Raw genomic sequence first — 13,201 nt, forward strand, 5'->3', positions numbered from 1 at the left:
TTTATCGCACTTGCCCTAATATGATATATACTTATTTATTGTTGCAATTGACTTGATATACTTGTACTTGACTTGTAAGTGCTGAGCGGCAGCATGTACTGATGAGAATATAAAGACCAAAGCCCATTCAAGCACATGGGGAATTGGAAGATTCCAATGAAGACCAGTTGATTGCACGAATACTTGAGTTTAGTAGGCTTATTTGATTTTCCTCGTTGATTTTGGTTATTTCTCGTTTTAAAAAGTTTAGGTAATTAAGATAGTTTAATTGCGGCCCATTTGTTAGTAAGTAAGGCCCAAAATCTTTCTTAAGTATGTAGGGTAGTTTGGTCAACTTTTGGATTAGGGTTAATGCTTGTAAGGGCTATAAATAGCCCCACTTCCTCTTTGTTTTGGGACGAGTTTTTGGCTATTAAATACAATTAGCGAGTTTTCACTTTCTCTTTGGCAAGAGAGTTTCCTTTGAATACTTGAGAATCTTCTCAAGTTATTCACCCGAACTTATCAATCGAGTATCTCCTTGATTGTGGCGTTCTACTACCTCCAATTTGGTTCGTTAATTCGAGTAGTTACGGGTTGAGATAATATCAAAATTGTTCGTGACTTCTAGGGATTAGTTGGGTCAAATTTCCGCTGCCTAAACCATGGTGTTTTGGTTGTCTAGATCGGGGTTTCATATCAGTTGGTACCAGAGCTAGTCGACAACCACCAGGTTATATCTTTTTTTTTTCGTTTATTTCGAGTCATAAATGTTTATCCCAATCTGTTCGTTTGTTTAGAACCAAAAAAAAAATTATACTGTTCATCGTACTGTTCACCGATACTGTTCATCGTACTGTTCACCGACACTGTTCATAGTTACTGTTTATCCGAATACAAATCTATCCAGCCTTGTTGTTTGTGTTATCCAACTTGTTTACTTGGTTTTCAAATCTGGATTTTGGCAAAACTTGTTGGAATTTTGTGAATCTTGAGGAGAACTTACAATAATCTTGAGCTTCTTGCATTCTTGATCACAATCTTGAAATTTCTGAAGTTCCTGACAACTTCCTTGAAAGTTCTTGAAAGATCTTGGAGTTCTTGGTAGTTATTATTTGTGGACTTCCTTGTTTTGTGTCGTGGTTGATAGTTGTAGTCAAGAAAAAAAAACAGAAAACAAAAATGAAAAGAAAAAGAAAGAAAAGAGGAATCGGTTAGCAAAAAAAAAAAAAAAAAAGGAAAGGAAAGAAAAGGGCAACCGAATTGTTTTGAATAGAGAACCAAATCTGATTTGTGCAATCTTTCTTGGAGTAGAATTTGGAAGTTACCAAAAGTTGTTTCAAGAAGATTACCAAAGGTTGTTTCAAGAAGGTTACCAAAAGTTGTTTCAAGAAGGTTACCAAAAGTTGTTTAAAGAAGGTTACCAAAAGTTGTTCAAGAGGAAGAGGATTTTCAAAAGGTTTCCAAAAACTAACTTGTTTCCAAAATCAATTAGGAAACTAAGTAAAGCACTTGGATAACTCTTTGTACTCACTTGGACACTCTCTCTCCTACCTTTTTAGGAAACTTTCCTAAACTCTCTCATCCATTTTTTGGAAACTTTCCTATATTCTCTCATCCATTTTTAGGAAATTTTCCTAAACTCTCTCATCCATTTTTTTGGAAATTTTCCTAAACTCTCTCATCCATTTTTTAGGAAACTCTCCTAAAATTCTCTCATCCATTTTTAGGACCTTTCCTATATTCTCTCATCCACTTTAGTCTAATGAGGAGGGGCTCAAGGCTGCTCAAACTTCTAGTGCTCAGGTCATGCAAATACCCAGTGGTCCAATTACAAGAGCGCGTGCTAGGAGAATTCAAGAATCACTTCAAGCTCTTGTTTGCACGATTCAAGAACGAGTTGGTGATGACTTGAGGACCATTGAAGGATTACATAATGGATAAACTACTCTATACACTTTCCTTCAAATGGAGGAACCAAGTGAAGACTAGTTCACGGAGCACTAGCTTGCTAATTAGGGTTTTGGTTACCATTATTAGTTGTTTGTTAGCATTAATAATTTCGGTCAATTTTCACTTCACTTTGGCCGAATTCAGAGTCTTAATTTTAGTCAATTAGTTGTTAGATATTTTCACCCTTAATGAAGGGCAAGATCGTCCATTGGACATTCTAGGGTTTGAGTCCTGTAAGGCTATATATAGCCTAGGTTTTCATTCATTAGGGGACAATTCAGATTTTATAAAATATATGTGAGTTATTTCACTCTCTCTTGCCTCAAGAGAATTTCCTTTGAATACTTGAGAATCAATCTCAAGCTGTTCATTGAACTTATCAATCAAGTAGTCTCCTTGGTTGTGGCGTTCTTCTAACTATACTTTTGGTTCACTAAATTCGCTAGTCTTGGGTTAAGGATTATCCTTAGTTCGTGACTTGTGATTCTAGAAGGGTCAGAGTTCCGCATATCGATTCAACTTGGTGTTCGTCTAGATCCGTCGCGCATCAGTTGGTATCCAGAGCTAGTCGACGACATCAAGTATATCCCGTTGAGTTTGTTCGTAAGCTTTCTAGTAAATTTTATCTTGCAAAACTGGTCGTGTCTCTCTTTGTGTCAAGTCCGATTATTATTACAAAAAAAAAAAATTCTGTCCGCCTTTGTTTGTTCTTGTTGCGTCGCTCTTTGGTTTCTTTTGCTTCGCGTCCACTTCGTGCATTACTTGTTGCGTGATTCTGTCTTGAAGCCTGCCTTCAAGTGTAACCGAGTTGTGTGCCTTGCATATTCTGTTTGAATATTAAAAAAAAATAAAAATTTCCGCGACGGCTAGGGTTTTCACTTGCAACTAGGGTTTCCTTGGGCGCAAGTTTCTTGCCAAATCTGTCCAAACTTTAGTTTATTCCACCAAGTTGTTTTCATTAATTTCCTAAACTGATTTTTGTGGTTAAACTTGTTTGGGGTTGGAATCTTGAAGAGGGACTACAATAATCTAGGGTTTCTTGAGTTTCTTGAAACTAATCTTGAAGTCTCGAAACTTTGATACATGTCTTGATAGTTATTGGAGGATTGAAGAAGAACATTGGGTTGACATTAAATTCTGGAATTTTTACCCAAAAACAGCCGAGTAATTGTGTGTTCTTAGAGTCAAAAAAAAAAAAAGGACAAAGAAAAGAGGAAGTGTGCGGGTGACAAGAAAGAAAAAGAAATCGTGTTCTTTATTGCCAAGATCTGATTTGCTACACTTTGTTTCTTGAATATTGATCCGAAAAAAAAAAAAAAAACAAGGGGGCTTAAAAATTCTGACCAACCTCCTCTTGAAGGTCTCCAACACTTGGCCTCTTGATTATTTGTATCACCCTTTGAGATCCTTGATCATCTTGATTCTTGAAGACTTGTACCTCCTTTCGTACAAAAAGTTTCTTGTACGCTCTTGCATCCATACAGGGCTTTCTTGTTTTAGGAGAAAATCTCTTGGAGGTTTCTTGGGCAAGCCGCTTGGGGAATTCTTGTGTAACATCACTTGCATTATCTTGTGACGCCATTGCTTAGGACCAAGAGTCAAATCTGTCCTTGTGTGGAGCGAAGGGAAGGGGCCGAATTGCTTGTCTTTGGGGGGAGTAAGGGACGAAATTTGGGAGCAAGGAGAGGGGAGTATAGCCGAGTTTATGGAGGGGTTTTAGCAGCAAAATTCTGGAATTTTCGGAGGATAGTTTCGGGTAGAATAGGAAGCTACCAAAATCTGTTTTACACTTGGTTGACCAGCCGACTTTAGGAAAGGAATAAGGAGAAGGAAATCTGGAAAATTTTTGGAAATAACCCTGATTTGGTATAGCCGATTTTGAGGAAGGTTAAGGGGAACGAAATCTGGAAATTTTTTTTTTGGTAACAATTCTGATTTGGATAGCCGACTTTAAGGAATTTTCCAAACAAATCCAACACCTAACTTGGTTCCCAAAATCAACTAGGAAATTAAGTAAACACTTGGGAAACTCCATCATTGTACTTGGACATTTTTTTTACATCACTTTTTCCTCGTTCCATTCCTTATCGAATTCATTACTTGAGCTTTCCGTTTCTACTCTTGCTTTGGTACAATTGGATAATATTTGATTAAGGTTCGATTGAACTTCTTTGAGAAAATTTCTGATTTCTTCAAAGGAAACAATCAAGTGGCTTGAGAAGTGAATTGGTGAGAGCATTAGAGTGATATAAGCACTTGAGTGAACCACTTAAGGGAGCAAGTGAGGCATTTTTCTACTAACAATTTGTCAAGTTTTACAGGTTTCACCATGTCTCAGGAAAATGAACTTACCATTGCTCAGTTATCACGTAAAATGGATGATATGTGGAAGGAAATGCAGAGGAGATTTGACCAAAGGCTGGAAACAATCCATGAGCAGATTGATCAACTAAGTTCATCTAGGGTTTCTTCTCGGAAATCTAGGGGAAAATCCACCCTGGAGGAATCTAGTGACTCCAATGCCGATTCGGAACATGAGGCATACGAGCAAGGAAGACCGAAGCGAAACACAAGAGCAATCGGTGATGCAATCAAGGGGATTAAGATGAAGATTCCTCCTTTCCAAGGCAAATCTGATCCGGATACATACCTTGAATAGGAGAGTCGAGTAGAGCTAGTATTCGATTGTAATGACTACACCGATGCACAAAAATTGAGACTTGCCGTAGTAGAATTCACCGACTATGCCATAGTTTGGTGGGAACAAGTGGCTACAAGCAGGAGAAGGTGTGGAGAACCATCTATAACCACTTGGACTGAGCTCAAGAGACTGATGAAGAAGCGATTTGTACCAAGTCACTACCATAGAGACTTGTACCAAAAACTTCAAACCTTGACACAAGGTCAACGCTCAGTTGAGGACTACTACAAGGACATGGAAATCTCCATGTTGATAGCTGATATTCAAGAAGATCGAGAGGCTACAATGGCAAGATTTCTCAGTGGTCTGAGGGTTGAAATAGCCGATCAACATGAGCTTCAATACTATGTGGAGATAGAAGATATGGTGGAAAAGGCTATCAAGATTGAGCAAAGGCTCAAGCGGAGGGGTACCACCAGAAATTATAACCCTAATCCGCAACCATTTACTCGACCATTCCAGCCCAAAAGGGAGGAGAGAGGTCCGAACGCTTGGAACCCTCCAAAGCCGAAGCAAGATCACGGGTCAAGCTCACGGCCCTCTTTTACCAAAACCGACTCCAAGGTTGTTTCCAAGCCAACAATTGAAACTCCAAAACCTAGGAATCGTGACACCAAATGTTGGAGGTGTCAAGGAGTTGGGCATATTGCAAGCCAATGTCCAAACCCAAGGACCATGCTTGACCTACCAAATGGAGACATTGTCACTGATGATGAAGAGGAGGATTACAAAGACATGCCTCCCTTGGTTGAAGAGGAAGATGAGATAGAGGAAGTTCCAACTCAAGACAAAGTTGGATTGGTAGCAAGAAGGGCCCTAGCTACTCAAGCTAGTAAAGATGAGCTTCAACGTGACAACATCTTTTACACTAGGTGCCATGTGACCAACAAGGTATGCAGCTTGGTGATTGACCCCGGAAGTTGCACTAATGTTGCTAGTGCATTGATGGTGGAGAAACTAAACTTGCCAACTAGTGAGCACCCCCGTCCCTACAAGCTTCAGTGGTTAAACAACAGTGGAGAGGTACGTGTTCATAAACAAGTTTTGGTTACTTTTCGCATTGGTAGGTATGAAGATGATGTTATGTGTGATGTAGTACCAATGCAAGCTGCACATATACTCTTAGGGCGTCCTTGGCAATTTGACAAAAGAGTCACTTTTGATGGTTTCTTGAACAAATACTCTTTCATACATAATTGTAAAAAGATTACACTTGCACCTCTTACACCTCAACAAGTGCATGAGGATCAAGTTAGTCTACAAAAAGAGTATGACTTGCATACTACCACCAAGAAGGACAACGCCAAAGCTAAGAAATTAGTGACGGCCGACCCTTCTTCAAGCAAGTTGGATCACTCTCATTCGGCCTTAGAGCCCACACAGGAGAGAAAACCCAGCATGCTTGCCAAGGTGAAAAATGTGAGACAGGCCTTGCATTCTAATCAGATTTTATTTATTTTATTTGGCAAGGAATCCTTACTCACTAATGCTCTTGATGCTTCTTTGCCTAGTATTATTACTAACCTCTTACAGGAGTATCAAGACGTCTTTCCTGAGGATATACCTACTGGTTTGCCTCCATTAAGGGGAATTGAACATCAAATTGATTTCATTCCTGGATCTTCCCTTCCAAACAAGGCACCATATAGGACCAATCCTGAGGAAACCAAGGAGCAACAACGACAAGTGGAGGAGTTGCTTAGTAAGGGTTAGATTCAGGAGAGTCTAAGCCCTTGTGTTGTACCAGTTCTACTTGTTCCAAAGAAAGATGGAGGATGGAGAATGTGCACTGATTGTAGGGCAATTAATGCCATCACGGTAAAGTACCGCCATCCCATACATCGTTTGGATGACATGCTTGATGAATTACATGGTGCTATCATTTTTACTAAGATTGATTTGAAAAGTGGTTACCATCAAATTCGCATGAAAGAAGGAGATGAATGGAAAACTGCATTTAAGACAAAACATGGACTTTTTGAGTGGTTGGTCATGCCTTTTGGGCTAACCAATGCACCAAGTACTTTTATGAGACTCATGAATCATGTTTTACGCTCTTTCATTGGTAAATTTGTGGTCATTTACTTTGATGACATTTTAATCTATAGTAAGACTCTAGATGAGCATGTTGTGCATTTACAAATGGTCATCGACGCACTTCGCAAGGCAAGCCTCTACGCTAACCTTAAGAAGTGTACCTTTTGCACAAATCAATTGGTTTTCCTAGGATATGTTGTTAGTGAGCAGGGAATTCATGTTGATCAAGAAAAGGTGAAGGCTATTAGTGAATGGCCAACCCCTACCAATGTAAGTGAGGTGCGAAGTTTCCATGGCTTGGCAAGATTCTATAGGCGTTTTGTCAAGGACTTTAGCACAATTGCTGCCCCACTTACGTCGATTGTCAAGAAAGATGTGCAATTTCATTGGGGAGAGGAACAAGCTAAGTCTTTCCAATTACTTAAACACAAGCTCACACATGCACCTGTTCTCAGTTTACCTAATTTTGACAAAGCTTTTGAAGTAGAGTGTGATGTTTCTGGTATAGGTATTAGAGCTGTTTTACTCCAAGAGGGTCGCCCGGTTGCCTACTTTAGCGAGAAGTTGAATGGAGCTGCTCTAAATTACTCAACCTATGACAAGGAACTAATGGCCTTAGTGCGAGCTCTACAAACATGGCAACATTACCTTCGCCCTCGTGAGTTTGTCTTGCACACAGATCATGAGTCGCTCAAGCATATCAAGTCTCAAGACAAGTTAAGTAAGCGACATGCACGATGGATTACCTTCATTGACAGTTTTACCTTTGTGATCAAATACAAGACAGGTAAGACGAATGTAGTGGCTGATGCACTCTCGCGAAGGCATACACTTATCACTACATTAGATGCTAAGTTGCTTGGTTTTGAATTTCTTAAAGAACTTTATGCAACTGACTCAGATTTTGGTGAGATTTTTTCATCCTTTCCACGACACACTCGTGAGCATTATTTCATCTCTCAAGGGTTCTTATACTACAAGGACAGGCTTTGCATTCCCAAGAGCTCCATGCGCACACTCCTAGTACGAGAATCTCATGGAGGAGGGCTAATGGGACACTTCGGCATTGCCAAGACCTTAATGATTCTCCAAGAACATTTCTTCTGGCCACGCATGAGGAGTGACGTGGAACGACACATCGAAAGGTGCGTGACTTGTCACCAAGCAAAATCAAAGGTATACCCTTATGGTCTCTATACAGCTTTGCCAATTCCACAGGAACCATGGGTTGATCTGTCAATGGATTTTTTGCTTGGACTGCCTAGAACTAGAAAAGGACATGATTCAATCTATGTGGTAGTTGACCGCTTCTCCAAAATGGCCCATTTTATTCCTTGTCTTAAAACAGATGATGCTAAGCATGTTGCAGATTTATTCTTTCGTGAGATAGTTAGATTACATGGCATGCCACGTACTATTGTTTCTGATAGGGACGCCAAATTCCTTAGCTATTTTTGGAAAACTTTGTGGTGTAAACTAGGCACTAAATTGCTATTTTCTACTTCTAGCCACCCACAAACTGATGGTCAAACTGAAGTGGTTAATAGGACTTTATCTACCCTATTGCGCGCAGTTATTAAAAAGAACATTAAATCTTGGGAAGATTGCTTACCACATGTGGAATTTGCATACAATCGCATGTCCATTCTGCTACACGTTATTCGTCGTTTGAAATTGTGTATGGTTTTAACCCTCTCACACCTTTGGATTTAACTCCTTTACCTGTTCATGAGAGAGTTAACTTGGATGGTAAGACCAAGGCTGCATATGTACGTGAGTTACACACTAAGGTGCGAGCCAACATCGAGAAGCGTACACTTCAATACATCCAAAGTGCCAACAAGGGGCGCCGCAAGATAGTCTTTGAGCCTGGCGATTGGGTATGAATACACATGCGCAAAGAGAGGTTTCCAGTCAAACGGCGTAGTAAGCTACTTCCACGGGGAGATGGTCCATTCCAAGTCCTGGAGCGTATAAATGACAATGCCTACAAACTTGAACTTCCAGGTGAGTATGGGGTACATGCTACTTTTAATGTATCTGACTTGAGTCCTTTTCATGCAGACGATGAGTTTGATTTGGGGACAAATCTTCTTCAAGAGGAGGGGACTAATGAGGAGGGGCTCAAGGCTGCTCAAACTTCTAGTGCTCAGGTCATGCAAATACCCAGTGGTCCAATTACAAGAGCGCGTGCTAGGAGAATTCAAGAATCACTTCAAGCTCTTGTTTGCACAATTCAAGAACGAGTTGGTGATGACTTGAGGACCATTGAAGGATTACATAATGGAGAAACTACTCTATACACTTTCCTTCAAATGGAGGAACCAAGTGAAGACTAGTTCACGGAACACTAGCTTGCTAATTAGGGTTTTGGTTACCATTATTAGTTGTTTGTTAGCATTAATAATTTCGGTCAATTTTCACTTCACTTTGGCCGAATTCAAAGTCTTAATTTTAGTCAATTAGTTGTTAGATATTTTCACCCTTAATGAAGGGCAAGATCGTCCATTGGACATTCTAGGGTTTGAGTCCTGTAAGGCTATATATAGCCTAGGTTTTCATTCATTAGGGGACAATTCAGATTTTATAAAATATATGTGAGTTATTTCACTCTCTCTTGCCTCAAGAGAATTTCCTTTGAATACTTGAGAATCAATCTCAAGCTGTTCATTGAACTTATCAATCAAGTAGTCTCCTTGGTTGTGGCGTTCTTCTAACTATACTTTTGGTTCACTAAATTCGCTAGTCTTGGGTTAAGGATTATCCTTAGTTCGTGACTTGTGATTCTAGAAGGGTCAGAGTTCCGCATATCGATTCAACTTGGTGTTCGTCTAGATCCGTCGCGCATCATACTCCAAGAGTTAAACCCCCTTGGTATCCATTCATGGAACAATGTCAACTCAAATCAGTCCAAACCAAAGGGGAGTTGATTCGAGCTCATCTTGAAGGGAACACTCCATATTTTAGGGATGGTTGTGTACCAAGGGTTCGTTTAAAGAACAAGTACCTCAATGACCATTATGATTTTCGTCTTACTCTTTGTCCACATGCAGCTCCAACGTCACCAAATCCGCCTTGGTGCCTTGCAAGTATGTTCGAGCCGGAGTTCGATTTCACGGGATACACTTCATACCACTTTGAGGACCCTTACCTCATGACCACAAACAATAAAGTTGAGCATACATTGAAGGTGGTTTGTGAGATTCAAGGTTCGACGAGGGTTATTTTCCAACTTAGCACATGGGCTTTGCATTGGATGCCATCTGTAGCCATCATAACAAGATTGAGTCGAAGGCATGTAACTCGTCTTGTCACCATTCGTGCTTCAATTTGTGGGCAAATTGCCTTTAAGAGGAGGGGAATGATGAGATTATAAAGACCAAGGCCCATTCAAGCACATGGTGAATTGGAAGATTCCAGTGAAGACCAGTTGATTGCACGAATACTTGAGTTTAGTAGGATTATTTGATTTTCCTCGTTGATTTTGGTTATTTCTCGTTTTAAAAAGTTTAGGTAATTAAGATAGTTTAATTGCGGCCTATTTGTTAGTAAGTAAGGCCCAAAATCTTTCTTAAGTATGTAGGGTAGTTTGGTCAACTTTTGGATTAGGGTTAATGCTTGTAAGGGCTATAAATAGCTCCACTTCCTCTTTGTTTTGGGACGAGTTTTTGGCTATTAAATACAATTAGTGAGTTTTCACTTTCTCTTTGGCAAGAGAGTTTCCTTTGAATACTTGAGAATCTTCTCAAGTTATTCACCCGAACTTATCAATCGAGTATCTCCTTGATTGTGGCGTTCTACTACCTCCAATTTGGTTCGTTAATTCGAGTAGTTACGGGTTGAGATAATATCAAAATTTTTCGTGACTTCTAGGGATTAGTTGGGTCAAATTTTCGCTGCCTAAACCATGGTGTTTTGGTTGTCTAGATCGGGGTTTCATATCATGTACCGCACTCAATGTGAGTGGGAGATGCCTCTCATTCCCATCTCTATACTTTTATTTTGATTCAACCGATTGGAGATGATATCTCATCAACTTCTTGGGGACCCAAACCCCACTGGCTAGTTAATCGAGTCGAGCCGGCACGGGCTTGGTCGATTAGATAACGAACCATGGGTATCTAGTGTTGTCGAGTAGAGTGTTATCTCCTCGACTAATCGATATACTTGAGTATTACCACCAGTGTTTATCTTGGAGTTCGGGCTCGGTAAGGGGTTTGGATAGTAGACGGAGAGTAGTTTAAGTGGCGCTCTACTGGATGGGTTACTTACTTGAAAGTTGACGGAGTGTCAACTATTACTTGATCAAGCTCTGGTGATGCAATGGGAATTTGGCTCCCGAGAGCCATCCGTATCCTTATACTTTGGAATGATTAGTACTTATCGTGTTATCGTTTCGTTTTAAAAGAAAAACTTTACACTCGCTCACTTTGAGATTTTCTATTTGAAGTGTTATTGCTCACTTTTATGAACTTTTCATACTCATTACTTTGCTACGTGATACTTGCACTTTTAAATAATGGTCAATTTGCTATTTGAAATCTCACTGGGCTTTTAGCTCATTCCACGCCATTTATTTTCCTTACAGGGGGTACGAGCAAGGCGTGAGACTTGTACAGAGTAGTCTAGTTTTGAAGTTTTGAAATGGTACTCACGCTAGCACTCGACTAGGGTTGATTGTACTTGAATTGTAAATACTTTGAAGTATTTTGGTGTGTAGAAGTTTTGTATCTGGATTTGAGTATCAATGTATATATCAAGTTGAAGTGGACGTGTTATTTATTTTCTACGAATGTACGTTATTTTTCTTGAGTTATGAGTGAGTGAGTCCTGGTGAGAGTTGGGCAGGCGACCCGCCGAACCCTGGGGTACGTCCTAGAGGGAGATGGGGCTGTCACAGCGGATGAGAGCTCTCCAGCGGTGCCTCTCTCTGGCCAACAGCCAACCCATGAGCGAACGGCCTCGGGGGACGACGGGCAAACCGGGGAAGTCCTTCTCTCGAATGCTTTTACGGCGCTTGGGGACCTGGAAGGGGAGTTGGTTCAGCCCTCAAACTTCTGCCCAGGCAGAAGTCAATCTGTGGAGAGGTTTACCCTATTGCATCTTGCGAAGACAGGGGGCAGGAGGAAATCGCTGGAGCGCGGCACTGGCCAGGGGGAGTCAATTGGAAGCCTGCGTCGCTTTCATGGTTGGCTGGAGAAACGAGTCCGTCGAGCTGAGCTGTTGGAGAACAATCTCCCTTGGGGAGCGACCATCGATGCCAAGAATGTTGAGCTTCTCAACAATCTTGGTAGGAAGTCAGGGAGGCCCACCAACTATACAAAGAAGTTGCAACAGTTTCGCGCACAAATTCCTTCTACCTCCAGATCCAAATGATTAGCCTGATCAATATAATGGTGTGGAACATACAGGGTATCTCCTAAGCTGCATCTCAACAGTTTCTTCATAAATTATGCTCTCAGCATGTTGTTCACTTGTTGGTTTTGCTAAAACCAATGACGGAAGTAGGACAGCTTGACGTTATCTCCCGCCGTCTGCGCTTCTCTAGAGCCCAAGCTTTCTTGGAGGGCAAAATCTGGGTCCTTTGGAGCGATGCTCTAACACTTGGATTCGAGGAACAGGGGGACCAACTGGTCCATATGAAGGTGACATGGGTAGGATTTACTCTTAACTTCTCAGCATTGTATGCAAAGTGCACACTGGTAGGGAGGAGGGATCTGTGGAGGGCAATGGAGGGGATTTTCAAGGGATTGGACGGCCCTGGATGGTCACGGGGGATTTTAACGTGATTTCCAATGTAGCAGAGAGGTCGGGGGGAACCCTCCCAAACTTACATAACATGGAGGAGTTTAACGACACAGTATTTAACTGTCGCCTATCGGAGGTCGGCTTTGATGGCTCGACCTTCACATGGACAAACGGTTTTCTGTGGCAGTGCTTGGATAGGGCCTTAGTGAATGAGGCCTGGTGGGAACTGTTCCAGACAACAAAAGTTTTCCATTTAATGCGCGGACGGTCAGATCATGCCCCATTACTAATTAAGTGTGGGAGTCCAGTGGGGCGTGGCTCGGCGTTCAGATTCCTTAACGTGTGGAGGAGGCACCCCAATTTCTTAGCGGTGGTCAGAGAGGCATGGAGGTCCCCAGTGTCTGGAGGCGGAATGGCAGGCTTTCATGGCAAACTGATACAGACCATGGCGGCACTTCAAAGCTAGAATACACAAGTGTTTGGGAATCTATTCCAAAATGTGAATGAGGCAGAGAAGGACTTGCAGCAGAAGGAGTAGAAGTATGACTTCGTGCGGGACCCAGCATCGTGAGCAGCATTGGGAGAAGCTCGAGCCCGTCATGCCCGGGCTCTTGCCTTAGAGGGAGAATATTGGAAGCAAAAGTCAGCTGTTAAATGGATCCAGTTGGGGGATGCAAACACAAAATTTTTCCATTCAGTGGTAAAACAACGCAGGGCTATGAATTTCATTGCTCGGGTGAAAGGGGAGAATGGGCAGTGGATTGAGGACGAGGAGGGGATCAA

At 41.3% G+C, this 13,201-nt stretch overlaps 1 protein-coding gene across 1 annotated transcript; it reads left to right on the forward strand.

The window, feature by feature from the left end:
- The first annotated feature begins 4,765 nt into the window (after positions 1 to 4,765).
- On the forward strand, positions 4,766 to 12,046 carry LOC140021230 (uncharacterized). The gene is made up of 4 exons (XM_072071996.1): positions 4,766 to 5,656; positions 6,167 to 6,341; positions 7,179 to 8,081; positions 11,571 to 12,046. Exons 1-4 carry the CDS (start codon positions 4,766 to 4,768, stop codon positions 12,044 to 12,046), a joined length of 2,445 nt encoding a protein of 814 aa, XP_071928097.1.
- Positions 12,047 to 13,201: the final 1,155 nt, after the last annotated feature.

The sequence above is a fragment of the Coffea arabica genome, chromosome 11e (genome assembly GCF_036785885.1).
Source record: "Coffea arabica cultivar ET-39 chromosome 11e, Coffea Arabica ET-39 HiFi, whole genome shotgun sequence".
NCBI classification, from domain to species: domain Eukaryota; kingdom Viridiplantae; phylum Streptophyta; class Magnoliopsida; order Gentianales; family Rubiaceae; genus Coffea; species Coffea arabica.